General features: G+C 35.0%; 1 protein-coding gene across 1 annotated transcript; it reads right to left on the bottom strand.

Moving 5' to 3' along the window:
* Positions 1 to 3,661: 3,661 nt before the first annotated feature.
* DAZL (deleted in azoospermia like) lies at positions 3,662 to 13,429 on the bottom strand. Its single transcript, XM_053669075.1, has 11 exons — positions 13,421 to 13,429; positions 11,073 to 11,219; positions 10,720 to 10,811; positions 10,142 to 10,193; positions 9,574 to 9,637; positions 9,344 to 9,483; positions 7,704 to 7,775; positions 6,743 to 6,793; positions 5,813 to 5,926; positions 4,366 to 4,464; positions 3,662 to 3,715 (listed from the first exon to the last, which is right to left on the bottom strand). Exons 1-11 carry the CDS (start codon positions 13,427 to 13,429, stop codon positions 3,662 to 3,664), a joined length of 894 nt encoding a protein of 297 aa, XP_053525050.1.
* Between the last annotated feature and the right edge of the window lie 4,574 nt (positions 13,430 to 18,003).

An 18,003-nucleotide genomic window follows, 5' to 3' on the forward strand; every position in this document is an offset into this window, starting at 1 on the left:
GTTAAAACCATAAAATATAGCTAACATAGAGCTTAATGGTACAGTGGTAGTTTCAACTTCTGTATTGAGGTAATTTTTTGCATTTGCTTGGGATTAGCCCACAGCTACAGCCATATTGGACAGATGTTTTTAACTCTAAATGCAATGGAGAATTACCTATCATTCCTTTGCTATGCAGATTGAATATTTGCAGGAGCATTCAAATATGCATGTTTATAGTTTGAACTTCTATGTTTATTGTCTTCTACCACCAAATGTATGTCTACAGATGGAAAATTCAGTCTTTGATGATAGGTGGTAAGGAATTACTCAAAAAGATTGTTACACACACAGAAATATATTACACATAATGCTGGGAAGGGCTAGATTACAGAGTTATCAAAATATGTACAGGAGCAATCCTCATCTAGAAGACGTTTCAAGAATTCCAAATGATCACACTCAACAGCTGGGCCTATTTGTTAAGACTTGGTCAATGGAAAATACTGCCACATTTCCCCCTTATGGTTCTCCACCCTCTTTATTGCCGTATTTGCGAAAGCAGAGTAGCATGCTGTCTTATTGCTACTGCTCCTTATTACCCTCAAATGACAGCAATGAAAGCTGGCAAAAAGATTAAGCAATGTGGCAGACCATTTTTATGAGTTTACCTTTAAAGACAACCAAGAGAATTTTAAAGAGGGAAAAGGGCTTTACAATGCTATGTATTTATTTTTGAAAGTCAATGACTTCCTTGCAGTTTAAGGGTGGTAATCAATATTGAATTATTTCCAACAATTACAAAGGTAACATGTTCTCTGGCAAAGAAAATAGTATGTGCAATATACCTCCTACAACAATGAGCAAGCTTTTTGATGTCACTTGATTTTACCATAATTTGAAAAACTTTTCCCCAAAAATGTGCTATATAAAATCTCTCTTACAATCCCAAAGATACGGTTTTGTGTTGAGAATTTTGGGGTAATCCTCAACTGCAAATATGCTTAAAATATCAAGGTGGCTTAAAAAAACTTGTTATATGCAGTTTAGTTTTAGCTTGATCAGGGCTAATGCAATATTTCTGGATAACAGTATGTACATGTGTGTATATACACCCAGAAACATTAAAGGATTACGAATCTGCCAATTATTTTACTTCAAATGCCAAAGTTTTATCTTCGGTCATTTAGAAGTCATTTTTTTTAATCTTGCAGGACCTTGTTATCAAAATCAATTTTCTGGTAATGAGTCAGTTCAACGTAGAGCATAGGAGTATCCAATGAGAAATATTTCCTCTCCAATGGCCTCAGCTTATAGAACTAGGAGAACCGGAACACTGGAAGAGGTGATGAATCTTCTTCATAGAAAAAAAATACAGCATGAAGAAAAATCTATACCTTACTGACAACTACAATACCCCAAAGTAAAGAGACTAGGCCCAATGTGTGCAGGAGACAGAGGACACTTATAGCACAAAATGAGGAACCCTGGCCACGGGCCTGCAGAATCATAACTGATTCTTGAACATTCCTACTAGGTACTACACTATTGATGCATTGCATTGAAACCCACTATTAACTATTTCCAACTTAACACTGTGTGATTATTTTCTCATGAATACTTACCTCTTAATTCTGTAAGAGAATAATAAAAATACGATGATGCAAATTTCCTTTTATAAACTAACTTTACCAGATTAACAAACTGAACAATATATAGTCTTAAATTTCAAGTATCTAAAACTTGTTGCTACTACCCACCGAACTCCCCACCATTTCATTGGGTAATTATGACAAAATAAGTAGGTCAAAAATGCTGTTGAGAAATTTTTTATTTCTATTTATTCATTTATGCAAAAACAGTATCAGCAATATGTAATAGGAACATACTTTTAAGTTCAAAATTAATTTTCCATTTTGAAAGGTTCAGGACTTTGTCTCTTCTGTATACCTTACCCTTTTAAAAATACTTCAGTCCAACAAAACAGCATACAACCAGTTTATTCCCTTACTTAAGGTCATGTAAGTGGCTCTTTAGAAATTAGGTATCATTTACAGTAACCTGGAGATTTAATCACAGAATGATACAGGTAAGAATGTTATAGTATATATAAAAAACAGTACAGAGAATTTTTAAAAGGACAAATTTCAGGTTACTTTCAAATTATGAGGCATAGGAAAGCCCTATTGGGTATCATTAAGACTCCTCTCTTCAGATTCAGAATAAAAATTACTAGGAATTATATGACGACAATGGGCACTGATGATACGGCCAATGGTAACTATATTAGGTTAGGGATAAAAGAGTCTTCCTACGTTTTTGTGTAGGGGCTAATGAAAGAAAGGCCAGGAAGCCATTTTAAACTCATGTTCATGGCAGGTCAAATGATGCTGAGACACGTGTTTCTTAAGAAACGTGTTATTCCCATTGCTACCTTTCCAAGGCTTAGCCTTCAAATTGCTCATACTGCTACTTATAAAGACATCAAAGCAAACCTCCTGGGAAAATGGATATTACAAACTGGAAAAGCAAGACTGTGGGTACAGTAAAAGGGGCTCTGGTGCTCTGGTTGTTTGTCACAATATACAATGTGTAATGAGGAGATTGGTTCATCTAGAATTGGATTAACTGACTCTACTATATTCTTGGGATAGACTTATGAAACAACTTTTACGATTTAGAAATGCCAAAACTACTTTGACTCTCTTGGACATATTTTACTTTAAAAAAGGAAATATAATAGGCTAACAAACAAAAATAAAAATCTATTTGCCTTTTAACAAATAACTAATGTTTTTATAAAAAATTCCTTTGAGATACTCTGATTAACCTGTAAGTGATATAAAAAAAGCTTCAGCATTCTTTATTCCCAGTATTTTGCACAATTTAAGGTATGTCGAGCATTTCAAGAGAAAAAAAAAAAGAATGGTAACTCACTAAGAAGCTTATGTACCTAGTAAAATTTAATTTGTCTTGGATTCTTTAAGAAAATTAGGTCTAGAATTTTAGTTATCTAAATACCATCCCATTCAAATAGATATCTATGTGTGGATTCTAGATAAAAGATGCCAACTAATAAACGTAAGACCCACTGATTGGACTGTTTTAGAATTGGTTTTACTGGGTTTAGATTAGGAAGACTTCAATAAAACTAACTATATATTGAGTGCCACTGATTTTTTAAAAATGCAGTTTTAAAAACTATGCTTTTATGGTAAATTTCTAGCCAAATCATAAATGTAAAGCACAATATTGTAAATACTGTACTATTCACAGGTACTTGCTAGAGAAATAAAATGCTTATATTCTATCAAAACTCTGACCTTTCAAAATAGTAGGTTTCCTAAAACTATTTTTTGAAAATCAGCATTTGCTTTTAAACTGTTAAAATGTCAATTTCAATTTTTAAAAAATCCTTACAGATAAATCTTAAAGTTGTTCCTTTCAGTCTCAATTATTTTTTACTTTCAACTATATAGTCAACACAAAACCAGTTTCTAAATGAACATCTAATGAAAAACAGTTTCAATGTAAAATAAAACTAGGCAATCTACAGCTTATATAGTCTTAATGTGATTTATCAATACTCAATCAAATTTCTATAATAGTGAAAAACTTTCGGTCTCTTCTTAATATTCAAAACCAGCAACTTCCCATGAGACTAGAAAGTTAGAAGAGAGGATCAAACAGATTTAAGCACTGCTCGACTTCTTCTAAAATGATGCACTCTTTTATCCTAGAAGAGACAAAATCAGTCCTTTTTACTTCATTAAAAATTTCCTATTATCACTATGACCTAAAGAGTTGCAAAATACTTAAAATATTTACTTCAGGTTTAAAAAACATGAATGAAAGAAAAGTGCCCCATCTGGGGAAATATTCCTGCACTTTGATAACAAACGTAAAATAACTACTTTTATGCAACAATTTAATTTAAGAAGAAATCTTGGTAAACTCAGAAACCAAGGGCTTAGAATCAGACCATCTGATGAAGATTCTTTAAGATTTGGCAATGATGACCCAAAGACAGCTGATGAAAAATTTAGTTTTTTAAAAAGTTTTGTTTTTACTAACAGAAGTCCATCTGGTACTCTTTAAGTGCTGCTTTCTGTATTTAAACTTTTCTATTTCCTCTAATATTCTTTCAATTTTTTTCTTTCACAAAGTCTTTCAGTTAAAAGCTCCCACTAAAGGTTTGTTCCCTAAGAACAAACACTGTATCATTTGAGCAGCATAAAATGCACTACCAAGTAAAATTTTGATTACAGTCGAATGTCAAAAGTTCAATTAAATGCTCTATACAATCTCAAAATGTATATACCACAGGAAAAAAGAGGCTTTGTGGCTGGCAAATGCACTTTTTGTCCTGTACTATTCCTTTCATACCTTGAAGTAGTCATCTTGAGTAACAACAGAGTTTCTCAGTCTGTTCTCTGGATTAAACAGACAAGACACCACTGTCTGTATGCTTCGGTCCACAGATTTCTGAAACACAAAGTTTTCAGTCATGTAAAGACTACTCCTTTCACTTAGTGTTAATAAGCTTTTCAAATATAAGGTTTAATGAATACATATACTTATTTCTAGAGAATTCTTATGGAATTCATAATTCTTACCACATCTCTTAGAATGTAACTTTTCCACCAAACTGAAGAAATATTTATTTTTTAAAGATTTTATTTGTTTATCTTTAGAGGGGAAGGGAAGGAGAGAGGGAGAGAGATATCAATGTATGGTTGCCTCTCAAGCATCCCCTGCTGGGAACTGGCCTGCAACCCAGGCGTGTGCCCTGACTGAAAATCAAACCTCAGTTGTTTGGTTTGCAGGCCTGCACTCAATCCACTGAGCTACACCAGCCAGAGCTGAAGAAATATTTTAGAACCTTAGCGATAAAGTACTGGTTTAAAAAGCTCAATTGATGTTATTTCAGTGGGGTGGGGGGAAAATATAAACAACTGTAATTAACAATAATTTTTTTAAAAAAGCTCAATTTATTGAAACCCTAAGATATTCACTCAAGGCTCTTTAATTTTTCCTGGTAGATAAGAAACAGTGAACTTCAACATTTCAAGAAAAAATATCCAGAATAAGAACCTGATACTAAAATTATACTTTGAGCTATTTTAACATTTTTCCAAATTTCAAATCACATATCAATCAGGGAATTTTTTCACCCTATAGTTCAGTAGTTTTCAACTTTTTTCCCTACTGAAAAACACCTGGAAAAAGTCCACACACAACAATGAAAATTCCCCACTGTTACCCATATTCCCACTCATTCAATTAGACTTAAGAGAATTAATTCAAAACTGAAAGCAGTGATTAAAGGAAATGTGCTGTAATAATAAAAAAACTACTCTTCACTATTTCAGTTATTACCAGTGACCACCAATCTTGAAATCTACCATATGTAACATTATAGAAAGAATACCATAAAAGTAATTGTATGCTATTATTTAGCTAAATAAGTGTTTAAATTGGTTTAAAAAAAGACACAATTCATACTAATCCCTCTTGCAGATTGGGAGACTTGAGGAAGTCTGCCCATTGAATTCTGCTAAATCAAGTCAATACAATATTTATTAAAGTATGGTTAAACAAAGAAAAAAATGAAAATGGAACACAGGAAAAAGACTGGTGGATCAGAAATTGTATGCATGCACTAAAAGTTTGGGGGTGCCTAAAATTTCATCTGCTTTAACAATTTGCAGTCCATTATTCAAACTCATTTATAGTTTCCACATTTAAATTTGGAGACAATGCTTACTCTTCAAAGGGCCAATATTAAAATGTAAAAATATGAAAATATTAATAAACAAAATTGTATGTTTGCCTTTTGTGGGCCATTTCCAGTTGATGGAGTAGCTTCATGAACTGAGCATTCACTAGTCAACACTTCAGCTCCTGAATCAACTTCACTACAGTGGTAGTTAACAGCTGTATAAACCTACATTTAAAATGGTAAAAGTGTAATTAAAGAGATGTACATTATATACATTTCCAAACAACCTAGTCTTCAAAATGGCAAGCTGATATTAAAAGTTTAAATGTGGGTCATATTGAAGTTCAATTACATTATCACAGAAACTTCATTTTAAACTGTATAGCTGAAATTCAGTAAGAGTCCTTTATTTTAAAATATCTTTTAAGACTCAACACAATCAGAATTAGAAGGGCTCTTAAAACAACGAACTTCAAAATGTTAGTGAGGGTATCTCCCAATGCCTGAGAGTGTTAACTCATGTCCTTCAAATACCCAGTCCTGATGAAGACCAAAAGTAATAAAGACTCAGGTATTTCAGAGATAGCACTCTTGTTTTATTCCTTTTCTTATATAAACATGTTAACTGTATCACAGAAAAATATTACTTTGCTTCTCTTCAACAGATTTTTTTGTAGGTAGAAAACTACAAACAGATTCAACACTAATTCTAAATCCACAGAATCCCATTAGCACAGGTATTAGTACTACCTTTCTCCAGTTGTGTATTCTATTAAGTAACTAACTGAACATCTGCTGTATGAAGAGCAGCCATTGCTTAAGCACACAATAGCAAGCTGAAAAAAAAAATCCAGTTTCTCCCATGGGAGCATACATTTGAATTGACAAGAAATTAGAAAGATGTAACATATAATGTAAAATGACAATTTAAAATGTTTCTAGGCATAATTGATATGGCAAAAGGCCAAGAAATATGTAATAGTTAAAAAATAAAAAATACTTTAAAAACCAGAAAGTATATGTTTGGCTAATTCAACTTACCGGAGGAATAACATAACTCCTTTGTTCCCCAGTGGGCCATTGTGGTGGCATCTTAAAAAACAAACAAAAAAAGCAAGATAGAGAGAGACTTATAAAAAGCAAGGTTACAGCTAAAGCTGGGGGCTAAGGAGTGGAGGTTAAGGGTAGAGGGATTAAGCAAAAAGGAAAAAGGACTCATGGACAACAGTGTGGTAACTGTGGGGTGAGGGAAGGGGTATAAGGGGACTAAATGGTAATGGGGAAAAAGTACAATAAAAATGTTTAGAAAAGGTAGTAGTTATTTCACTGTTCCTACACTTTTCACAAAGATATGAGATAAACAATGTTTCATCATGTTGGCTCCTTGAACTCGTTATAATAAAAGAAACAAAATGAAAGAAACTAGTACTTTATGTTCCTAATACCTGAGGATTTTATTATTACTTTCATATGAAAATAATATCTTTTTCTCAATTTTCTTAAGTTAGCATTCAGGAAAACTCAAAAATAGTAGTTCTTTGAATACATTACCATAGAAATGGTCATGAGACATAGATATGGTCATATCAAATCTGAGCAGGAATTCAGAGAACTACTGTCTTGTACCAGTTAAAACAAACAATCAAATATAATTAGAAGTCAATGCTCTAAGAATTGAGTAATCATTTTATTTTAACCTATTCTCCTAGTAAAATGTATAAAAGTCAGTCTGAGTGTTTCAGCTATTTGACAGCAAGGATGAAGCATTACGAAGGGGACACCAAATATTGTAAGACAGTACAAGAGAAAACTTCCTGTTAAGTACATCCCTGTCATAACATCATTTCCTTATTTCTAATAATACAAAAGACTTAATTCGAGGTTTTTGCTTAAATTTCAGGCATACTCAACTAGTTTAAATGGGAAACTATTAAGGAAATTTATGTAAATAAAGGCCTCAATAATATCCCAAAGTAAATCACTTTGTTCCCTCTTAAATTACCTGATAATTGTACACAGGCAGCTGATAGCCGGTGATGACCTGAACTGGTGAACTTGGATAAGGAGGATATGCCTGAAAATAGTGTTTCAGAAAGAAGATATTAGCAAAGTATATGTTTAAAAATTGGAAAGCAGAAATATTTTTCCCAAAAGAACAAAACTATAAAAACTAAGAAGTCTTAATTGTTTTTCTATATACAAGATCCTATTTGAGTGACTGGCTTCATTAAAAAAAAAAGTGTTCTCTAGGACTAAGGAATAAATAAGGGAAATGACTGATTTTTGTAGCTTATATTTCTCTTATATGTGTGTGTATCTCTAATCAGAAGTTCTTTCTTACACTGATGACAAGGCTTATTAGGATAGTTTTCCATGTTAAAGTTGTATTTATACAACTGCTATTTCTTGTAAAAATACTTTTGGGAAGTTTTGTATTTTTTTGACATTATCATGGGGTAACGTGTAGTCAATGTAGAGTCTTCCTACAGACTTTATGGCTCTTTCCGTATTTTACTTCTAAACATTAAGTGCAATATATAACCCAAAACTGGAAAAGAGACAGTAAAATATAGTACATCTTTCAGGAAGTATTACTGATGAAAAACTTCTAGGTAGTAGAATACCTGAATATACCCAGAATAGGTAATAACTCATAATAAATCTTAGGAATAAGTTGTTTATCTTCTAGCCATGTGTAGAGCAAGAAAAATAAGAACTATACCCTATACTTTAGGAAGATGGAAAATATAAACGAAAGAGAAACACTATGGCACTATTTCATTATTGTTTTGTTTCTTTTCTCACAAATAAAATGGCTTTTAAATGGAATAAAATAAAATGAAAATAAGTTATTTATCATCAACAGGAGATAAATATTCCACATACCACTTCAAATATTAAAAGTATAATCAGGTTTTACCTTGTATGCCAGACTCAGTTTAAAAATACAGTTAAGTCATAAGAAACCTATCCATTCTAGAACCAGAATATATCTGTAAATTGGCAATCTATATGGGAAGCATCTGGAAATTATTGCAAATGAAGAATTAACTAGACAAATGACTTACCTTAGAGAGAAATAAACCAGGCAGACACATGAGAAAAGCCGCCTTGAAATATTTTATGAGTTATTATAGAAAAGAAAAAAAGAAAAGGTATGTTCTATGTGGCTACGCATAGGTCAGTTTCAAGATAAAGGCTTATGACCATACCGAAGCATATTTTACCTTAGAATAAGGAACACTAAGATTGACAGATTAAAAAAAAAGAGATTTTCTACTAATCAAAGTATTCAAACAGGAACAGTATTATAACTTATGGAAATTATGGATATAATTCCACAGAGGGTAAAAGTGAGACTAGCTTATTTTTTTAAAAATATTTATTTATCTTTAGAGGGGACGGAGAGAGGGAGAGAAACATCAATGTATGGTTGCCTCTCGTGCATCCCCTGCAGGAAACTGGCCTGCAACCCAGGCATGTGCCCTGACTGGGAATTGAACTGTGATCCTCTGGTTCGCAGACCTGCGCTCAATCCACTGAGCTACGAGACTAGCTTATTTTTAAGTGCCCCCACCTATAAGATCTCCATAATAAATAAAACTAATAAATAAAAAATTAAAGAATGTAGATAATTTTTACCTGAACATACTGAGTAATAGGATTCATCATGGTTGGAGGCTGCATGTAAGTTTCAGCATTTGGATTACTCCAGACACTCTGAAACTGTGGTGGAGGAGGAGGATTAAAAACCAAAGGGCGTTGCTGCACATGATAAGTACCTTTTTAAAGAATAAAAAGAAAAATCTTATTTTTAGTTCTCTAAATAGCTACTCATGTGTCAACAAGAAAAAAATCCTTTCTTTACTCACATAAATTTTGTTTCCTGATTGCAGGGCCCAGTTTCAGCTTTTTACCATGGAAATTTATCTGTGACTGAAAATAAAATAGTAACAAAAGTAGAATCAATTTCCAAATCTTTACTTCCAAGACTTTGATAAACAACCCAAATCTAAAATTCCTATTATCCAGGAGATCAGTGGTAAAAAACACAGTATATCAAAATTTATCAAAACCTTACTTACCGTCACTAAGTCAAGTGTCAAAAGATGTTGTGCAATTTGATCAAAAACCTTTACATTCTATCTCTAGTTCATGAAGCTAGATGCCCAATTAAAAACACATTCTCACAGATTATGTAAGATTACTCAAATTGGTATTTCAAAAAGGAAAGGTATCTCTATGTTTTATATAAGACTGGCCCAATAAAAATAAATAGGTTCTCACAAATTATGCAAGATTACTCAAGTTTGTTTTTCAGAAAAGAAGTACATCTATCTCTATATTTTATACAAGACTGAATATATATTCAGGACTCAAACAATACTAAACATTACATCCATAATCTAATTAAGAGATGTTTTCCATAAAATTACTTACTTCTACTATCTTCTGCACATCCACGTCATTATAAAATGAAACAAATCCGTAGCTAGAAAGGCAGATAAATTATGTGTAAAAGCACATTTTACAACTACTAGTATTCTAAGAATTAACAAAAGTCATAACGATAAAGGATGAAGAATATACTAAGTACTTTAAAGATGTACATGATAGATAATCTAGAACTACTACCACTCTTTTTCTTACAATCAAAGTAGGGTGGGAACCTTATTCATTAACAGAAAATCCCCATCTATGATCCTAAATTTAATTTATTATCTATGGCAAGATAGTTAAAATTTAACATACTATGAAATGTGCAAAGAAAACAATTCTTTGAAAAAATTGATTAATCCACATAGATGAAGTAAATGAAGGTAGGAAAAATTTAAATACAAATACTAGGAAAGCAATAAATGAAAGAGCTGGCAGCAAACTTATCTTCTACATGAAAGAAATGAACAAAGTCACAAACTTCACTTATACATGTGTAAGAACACCAGTTTTGAATTCTGCCTCTCTAATCCTCTACAGACTAATTCATATATAATTTATACTTAACATATTTTACTTACCCTTTGGACACACCAGTTCGATCCGTGATTATCTTCACTTCTTTCACTGAACCATATCTAGCAAAGAAACTTCTGATTTCTGTTTCATCCATCTATGGAAAAGAATTTGACTTTAAATACTCAGCATTCAAATATGCCAATTATGCTATAAAAGAGTTGATGATGTGGAACTATTTCCCCCAAGCATCCCCAAACTACCTGTAGCTCTTTGTCAAAGATATTTTTAGTCCCCAAAGGTTAGATACAAAACTAATTCCAAACTTGCACTAAGTACAAAGAAATTTTGTTTGCCAAGAGCCCAAATCTCATTCTTCACAAAATACATTTTTAAATAAATTAAATGAATACAATACCCTAACATCAATTCCACCAACAAAAACGGTGTTTGGCATGATTTTGCCTTCAGGTAAAACATAGCCTTGGCTGGTCGTAGATGAGGAGGATTGGGTGCTGGCCTCTCTGGAGATGGTTGGCTTTGGAGTCTCAGAATTTGCAGCAGACTGTAATTTAGTAAACAGATATTATCACTAGATATACAAGCAAAAACCATATACAATGTGAAATATAATTCTTGCTTTTAAAGTATAAAACATTCTTATACAATTCTGTGGTAGAACACTGATTTTATATTGAGCTTGTGAAAAGACTATGTAAATCAATGGAAAATAATTAGTAAATTCATGTTTGTAAAAAATAAAATCACTCAAGTCATAATGTTCTTTGCCAGTAAGTAAATTTGAATTTTACAAGTAACTTAAAATTATGGTAAATCTTTTAAGTAGACAAAATTCTAAAAGCAGCATCAAAAAGAAAACATATCTAAGTTTTAAACCATTTTTGTCTCATTTTTCTATCCCCCAAAATTAACATGGATTTTATAATATAAAAAAAATCCTTCTGTTAGTAGGCTTGTTTTACTTTGGGAGGTGCATCATGAAAACATTATCTGCTCACATATTGGAGTTCCTGCTAAAAAAGGCTTATCATCCTTTCTCCTAATGCTAGGGTAATTCAAAGCATCTTTTGAAATAACGTTCTTGAATCATACCAAATCAGTCCTGATAATTTCTAATTTTTACAGTGGACTGATAGATATGATACCATCTTTATGTTCAAAAAAAGAGACCCACACATGAAACTCATTATTTTTTGGATTCTGGTCAGGACTCTGTCTTTAGTCTTCCCACACTAAGTTTAATGTAAATTTCTTTGAGACAGAACTTACTGATAATATATGCTGGAAAGGCAATATAGCATAATGAAACAAAAACTGCTTTAGTCATGAGATGCAGGTTCATATCCTTTACTGGGTTATAAGCCACTTACTTTGCAGCTGTTTATTTCTGAGAAAATTGCTTTGAGAATGAAGTGAGATAACATCTGTGAATTCATTTTGAAAAGAGTATGCCAATATAAGTTAGTGTCCCATTATTTGAATTTTCAATAGGTTAAGAAAGTTTATTTCCTGGTCTTACTATTGACTTATTTGCAGACACTTTATTAATTACCAACTGAGTTGGAACTTCAAGAAATTATTTTATGCCATATCTGCTCACTTGCAACTCATTTATAAAGTGCCTACTGAATATGAGCTAAGTACAAAAGGTGGCAAAAGCTATTTTGTAGAATAAAGCTATTATACCTCTGTTTATGAAGGAAAACAAGGACAAAAGAAACCAACTGCTATCTATCTTTTAAAAGGTAAGCACAGTACCTTTTACAGAAATTAGTGAAAAGAACAAAGGAGGTAAAGTTTCTACTCTGTTATATGCTAGAAATTACTGGTAAATTTAAGATTCTACAAACTGCTATACTCATGAGATGAAATAAAAATTGTCAAGTCACCAAGTATATTAAGCATTTTGGCTTTTTTGTGTTAATGTGTTTATAATTGCCATTCTGTGCTTCTATCTGAATACTTTCTAATTCTTTCCTTTAATTGTGGGTGACATTTCATGACCATAAAGTGAGAGTCAAGTATTTCTCAAGTTTTTCCATTAAAAAGCATAAAAACAATTTTTTTATAATTTTAACTTTTTTTTCTAAATGGAACTATATAACAGAAGTTACATATCTTGAACTATTGAGAACTCGACTAGGCTTCCCATACTGTAGACAATTTATCAATCCCTTTCAATTAGCTTAATCAAAATTCCAAAACACAAAATAGTGGTTCTGAAATTACTGTAGAGTTTCTTTTCTCCCTCTCGATTTCCTCATTTTTGGATAAATTTTGGATACCCTTTAATTTAATAACCACAGTATTATCTGTGAGTCAGAAAAGAAGAATTTTTTTTCAACTTACAGATGTTAACATCAGACCATAAAACTGTGCCAGATTATAAGGGGTTATGATAATGTAATGATTATCATCAAGGGGAGGTTTTGCAGGCCAGGGATACAATAAATATCTATAATCAAAGGACAGCCCACCACAACAAAGAATTATCTGGTCCAAAATTTGCATAAGGTCATGGTTGAGAAACGCTTTGATAGTGACCAGAACTGAAGAGGAAAAGTTCTAAGTTTCACATTCTATTTACAAAAGTAAAATGGATACTTGAGAGAACTAAATGGTGATTGGAGGAAAGGAGAAAAAAGCCATTAGCTATTATAGGAAGTTTGGCTTGGAGTTGGGTTGGTCAGATTGGCTGCATGCTTATTTGGGGTATTAAATATAAATCCCATCAAATCATTTTACCAGTGTCATAATGCCTTAAATTAAGGCACCCTCAGGTCCTATTCCTTAGCCAGAAGGTGGCACTAGAAGCTAACAAAGTAAGCGAAGTACTCTAACAAGGCTGAACACCAAGGATTTTAAAATTCCTACTGTGTGTATTTATATATAATTATAATTTATATATGTAACATCCATAACCAATAGAAAATCTTCAGTTACTTTAAACTATAGCCAAAAAGTACTCCACAAGAAAGCAAAAAGTTTGGTGTTGAAGTGTTAACCATCATAAGCACACAAAAAATGTTACATGTAAGTTAAATGTAAGAAGTAATTATTTTTAACTATATTTCAAAGTAGTTGGCCAGTTTCAAAATGAGTAATGCTGAGAAGCTAAATAGGGGTGAACCTGGAGGCCATACACACAATTCTCATCACTGCTATTTACAGTAATATATTCCCTGTTATAGCTGGATAAATCAAATGACAGTAACACCAGAAAAAGAAAACAGTCACTAAAGCTCTTGGGATGTCAACTGTTTGACAGTATTATTTCATTCAACTATGTCTACATGCAAGCAAACTGAGATCTATATACACTGACCCCCCCGACCCTATTGTATTCCTGTTATATCCTTAGAAAAAAGGAGCTAATAAAGAAAATGCAAAAACTAAGCAAAAGGAAATGAAAAATCAAAATAAAATCTTTAAATAAATCCAAGAGTAAACTCTTGCAGAAAAAATCTAAATTTTGGTAAAAGCAGAACAAGAAAAAGGGCAAGAAAGCCAACAGATACATTAGTCATAAAAAAAAGGATGTGAACACGATTATGAAAGAATGCTATTTATGTGCTCCATGGGAATAAGTTTGGGAATCTTGATGAAATGGCTCACTTTCTAGAGAAATGCAAATCTTTGAAAACAATCTTAAGAAAAGGAAGAGAACCTTTGACTCCCAGATCAATTTCACTGGGAGTTTTTTTTTCAAACTGTAAAGAAACAATTTGTGTTTGCGGTGCTGGGCACCAAAACAGAAATAATGATAAGAGAAAGTGGCAGAGAAAATTCAAACATTTTTCTCAAAAAATTTTTTCAGGGGAAAAAAGAATATTTCTCAATTCATTTTACAAAACTAATACCATTCAAATATCAAAATCTGATTAAGATGGCCCACTATTCCTCCAGGAAGGATGTAAAAATCCCAGTAGTGTATTAAAAAAAAATACAATGAAAGTCAGTTTATGTTGGAAATGCAAGGATGGTTCATTTTTGTAAATGAAAGCTATTTTTGTAATTCACTGTTGAAAACATTTGGTAAAAATACGGCATTCATTTTTAAAATTTGAAAATCCCAAGTAGAATAGAAATAAATTAATCTTATTTGCTGTCATTATAATTCTAAGCCATCATCAGGTTTAAACTGAAACATTATAGTCATTTCCATTGAAATTAGGAATAAGGCCCCTTGCTTATCACCACTAAATTTTTTCTATTATATATAACAGTTAATATTAAGAGTTCTTAGAAACCATTTAGAAAAAATAAATATCCAAATAGAAAGATAGCTTAAGAATTTATAAAGAAAAAAATTAAAAGCTAATGACAAACTTCTATTTCGCTAGTAATAAAAAAGTGCATCAACACAGTGAATTATTTTCCTGCTACTACAATGGCAACTTAAATGGAGAATAGATTATATACCATCAGTGATATACTGGTGACCGCTTTAATTTATCAAAAGTAATTTGGAAAGACGTGTAACTTAAAATTGTTATAAAATGGGCACAACACACCCTGTGAGTCTACTCCTAGCAATTTATTTCAAGGAATTAATAGAACAAGCATGTCAAAACATTGGCACAAAAATATTCATCACGGTATTGTTTTAATGTAGAAAAAATTCATTATAAGGCAGTTTGCTAAAATAAGTATTGATACAATCTTATATTCTCACATTATATATCCAAAGTTATTTTAAACTTGCCTTTCAAATAACATCCACTATATTAAGTGAAAAATGGAAGATGTAAAATAGTACTGCATGGTGCAACTTGTAAAATAAAATTTCCCTATTTATATGCTATATATGCACAAAAACAATCTGAAAAGGCACAGATATAGAAAATTAACAGGTTAAGACAGACCTCTACTTTTTTACATTGAATGTTAATTTTATAATTAGAAAAACATCAGTAAGCTATTATTAGCATTGTCCCCCTTTTCCTCTGAAAGTGGAAAAAAATTATTGCAAACATTTATAGCACCTAACAATGATTATTAAATATTAATATGTGTAACTACATGACTAAGTCATTAGATATTACTTACATAGAATTAGTCTAAACACAGAGAATAGTCTAAAAACGGAGAATAATATTATAATAAACACATGATATATGATGCATTTGTCACTTAATGGTTAATCAAAAGTGTTCACAGACTTACTTTGCGGTGGTGGGCAATCGACTCTCTCCATTGACCAAAACTCACATACACCCCGGAAATATCCCCCCACCCCGTACACTTGGTTTAAAGCTCTTTCGTTTACGCACAGAGGAAAACCGTTCCCCCGAGAGCAAATTCCCAAACTTCTCAAACCCACGGTCCCACAGAAGCAAAGGCAACTCACGCTACCCTCGCGCTGCAACGCGGGAGGCTGGCGGATTTGGGGCCTGAAGCCGCCCCGCACCCCAGGGCCGGAAGGAGGGGCCCCCAAAAGCGCTTCGGTCCCGGCCCCTCGCTGAGCTCCCAAGCCCCGCCCTCGGGACACCCCAGTTGGAAGCCCTCCCGGTCCCGAACCTCCCACGAGCCCCACGGCTCAGCCCTGACGGGGGGCCAGCAGGGCGCGGCCTCCGGAGAAAACGCGGGCTCTCTCACTCGGTAAGTCTGCCCCTCAGCAAGTCGGCGCCACGTGGCGTTTCATGGCGGCGCACCCGACGCCACCTGGCGGAGGCCGCCAGCCTGGTCCCCACAGGGCAAGAGCGGGAAAATGGCCTGCGGGTGGGGGAGGGGCGGGAGCCGGGCGCCCCGCACCCCACGTCCCGCCGGGCAGAGAACCTGGACCCGTTCTCCGCAGCCTAGTTCGCGCCGGGGCGGGAGGTGGCGAGGGCGCGAAGGCCGCGGGCCTTGCACGTGGTCGCTCTGGGGCCCGTCCCAGCAGGCCCGCCGGGCCGCCCCCTTCCACCACCCTCCCGGCATCGTGCTCCTCCTCCTCCTCGTCTGCCCGGCTGTGCCTGGTAGGCCACACCCCGGCCGCCGACTCTCAGGCCGCGGCCGGACGTGGACCCAGGCAGGTGCCTCTCACAGGACAGCTGGGTGCCCCCACCTCCAGCTCCCCTCCGCGCCTCACCTTCCCCCCAAACTCCGAGTTTCGGCCATGCTGTTCTGCCCCTCAGGCCTCCTCCTCAACTCACCATGATGGCGGCAGCTAGCGGTTCCCGCAGACGGGGCTCGAGGGCAGAGGCTGCTCTTCTGGCACCACTTTTGGGGTGCTGGTTGGTCTGCTCGTGCCCGTTGCCCGGCCTCGACTGGGCAACCGGAGAAAAGAGAAGAAAAGTCTAAAGGTGGCAGCGAGGCTCAGGAGGCCTAAGCACTGCCCCGCGAGGCTGAGGGGCGCAGGCGGACTGAGGAGCTGCGCGTGGGACCCCGGAGCCTTCTGGGTACTGGGGCTCCTCCGAGACTACTTAGCCAATGGGTGACAGCACCGCCCCCTGTGGGGGGGACGCCTCGGGGGACGTCAGCCCCCTCCCCTGGCTATGGTGTGCGGGGGTGGGGGGTGTATAGAGGGGGTATGCGTGGGCCGGCAGTGGGCAGCTGGGGAGGGGCTTCCCTGAGACAAACAATCTGACCCCCAGATGCACCTGTTACCCCAAAAGTGCTTTAGGGGCATGCTTGAAATTAGTATGCATACTTAAATGTGTGTTAAAATTTAAAAAAGAAATTTTTATGTGTCTACGAGCTATTTCAAAATGGCGTCCGGAATGCAGAGGATTTGTCCCATCACGATTATCCCAAGCGCCGGGTACCAAATCGATTGAAGCGCCTACAAAAATAGAAAATAAAAATGAGTGTAAGCAGAACAGGGGACAGAACATCGAAAGAAACAAAGCATGGATGTCTTTCTGACAAATTCGAGGTAGATGGAATTGGATTGGAAGATATAGCCAGCTAGGTCAGGCCAGCTTGGTATTCGGGATGTTCATTCATTAAAGAAATATTTATTGAGTGCTTATGATTACCAGGTACTGCAGATGCAAGAATGAACAAAATGGGCAAATATCTTTTTTCTGCCAGGGAGTTTAAATTGTAATGGAGAGAATTGGTCTTCCAGGCCTTACAGAAAGAAGCAGATAGGCCTGCTTAGAGAATTCTAGAACATTCTCAAGGTCAGGGAAATAAATAGTACCTTGAGCGAGGGTGAGCTGTGAGGCGGTTCATGTAGCAAATGACACAACTTTGGAAACTATCCCGACAGCGGTTACCCGACCGCTATACCAATAGCAGGTAATTGGCCATGACTATTATCCTCTAAGTTCACTTTTGTGCAAGTGAAAAGCATGAAATGTTACTTTGTGAGATAGCAAAATGGTGGACTTTTGTAGCCTGAA

The sequence above is a fragment of the Artibeus jamaicensis genome, unplaced genomic scaffold (assembly GCF_021234435.1).
Source record: "Artibeus jamaicensis isolate MK-2021 breed Jamaican fruit bat unplaced genomic scaffold, CSHL_Jam_final contig_519, whole genome shotgun sequence".
Classification (NCBI taxonomy): domain Eukaryota; kingdom Metazoa; phylum Chordata; class Mammalia; order Chiroptera; family Phyllostomidae; genus Artibeus; species Artibeus jamaicensis.

What these genes read in the sequence shown, in the direction of transcription:
- DAZL (XM_053669075.1), bottom strand. An exon ending in AATCAGGAAACAAAATTTAT is followed by an intron (nt 9,484 to 9,573) that starts GTGAGTAAAGAA and finishes TTCTTTAAAAAG; the next exon opens with GTACTTATCATGTGCAGCAA. An exon ending in CTATTACTCAGTATGTTCAG is followed by an intron (nt 7,776 to 9,343) that starts GTAAAAATTATC and finishes CACTATTTTCAG; the next exon opens with GCATATCCTCCTTATCCAAG.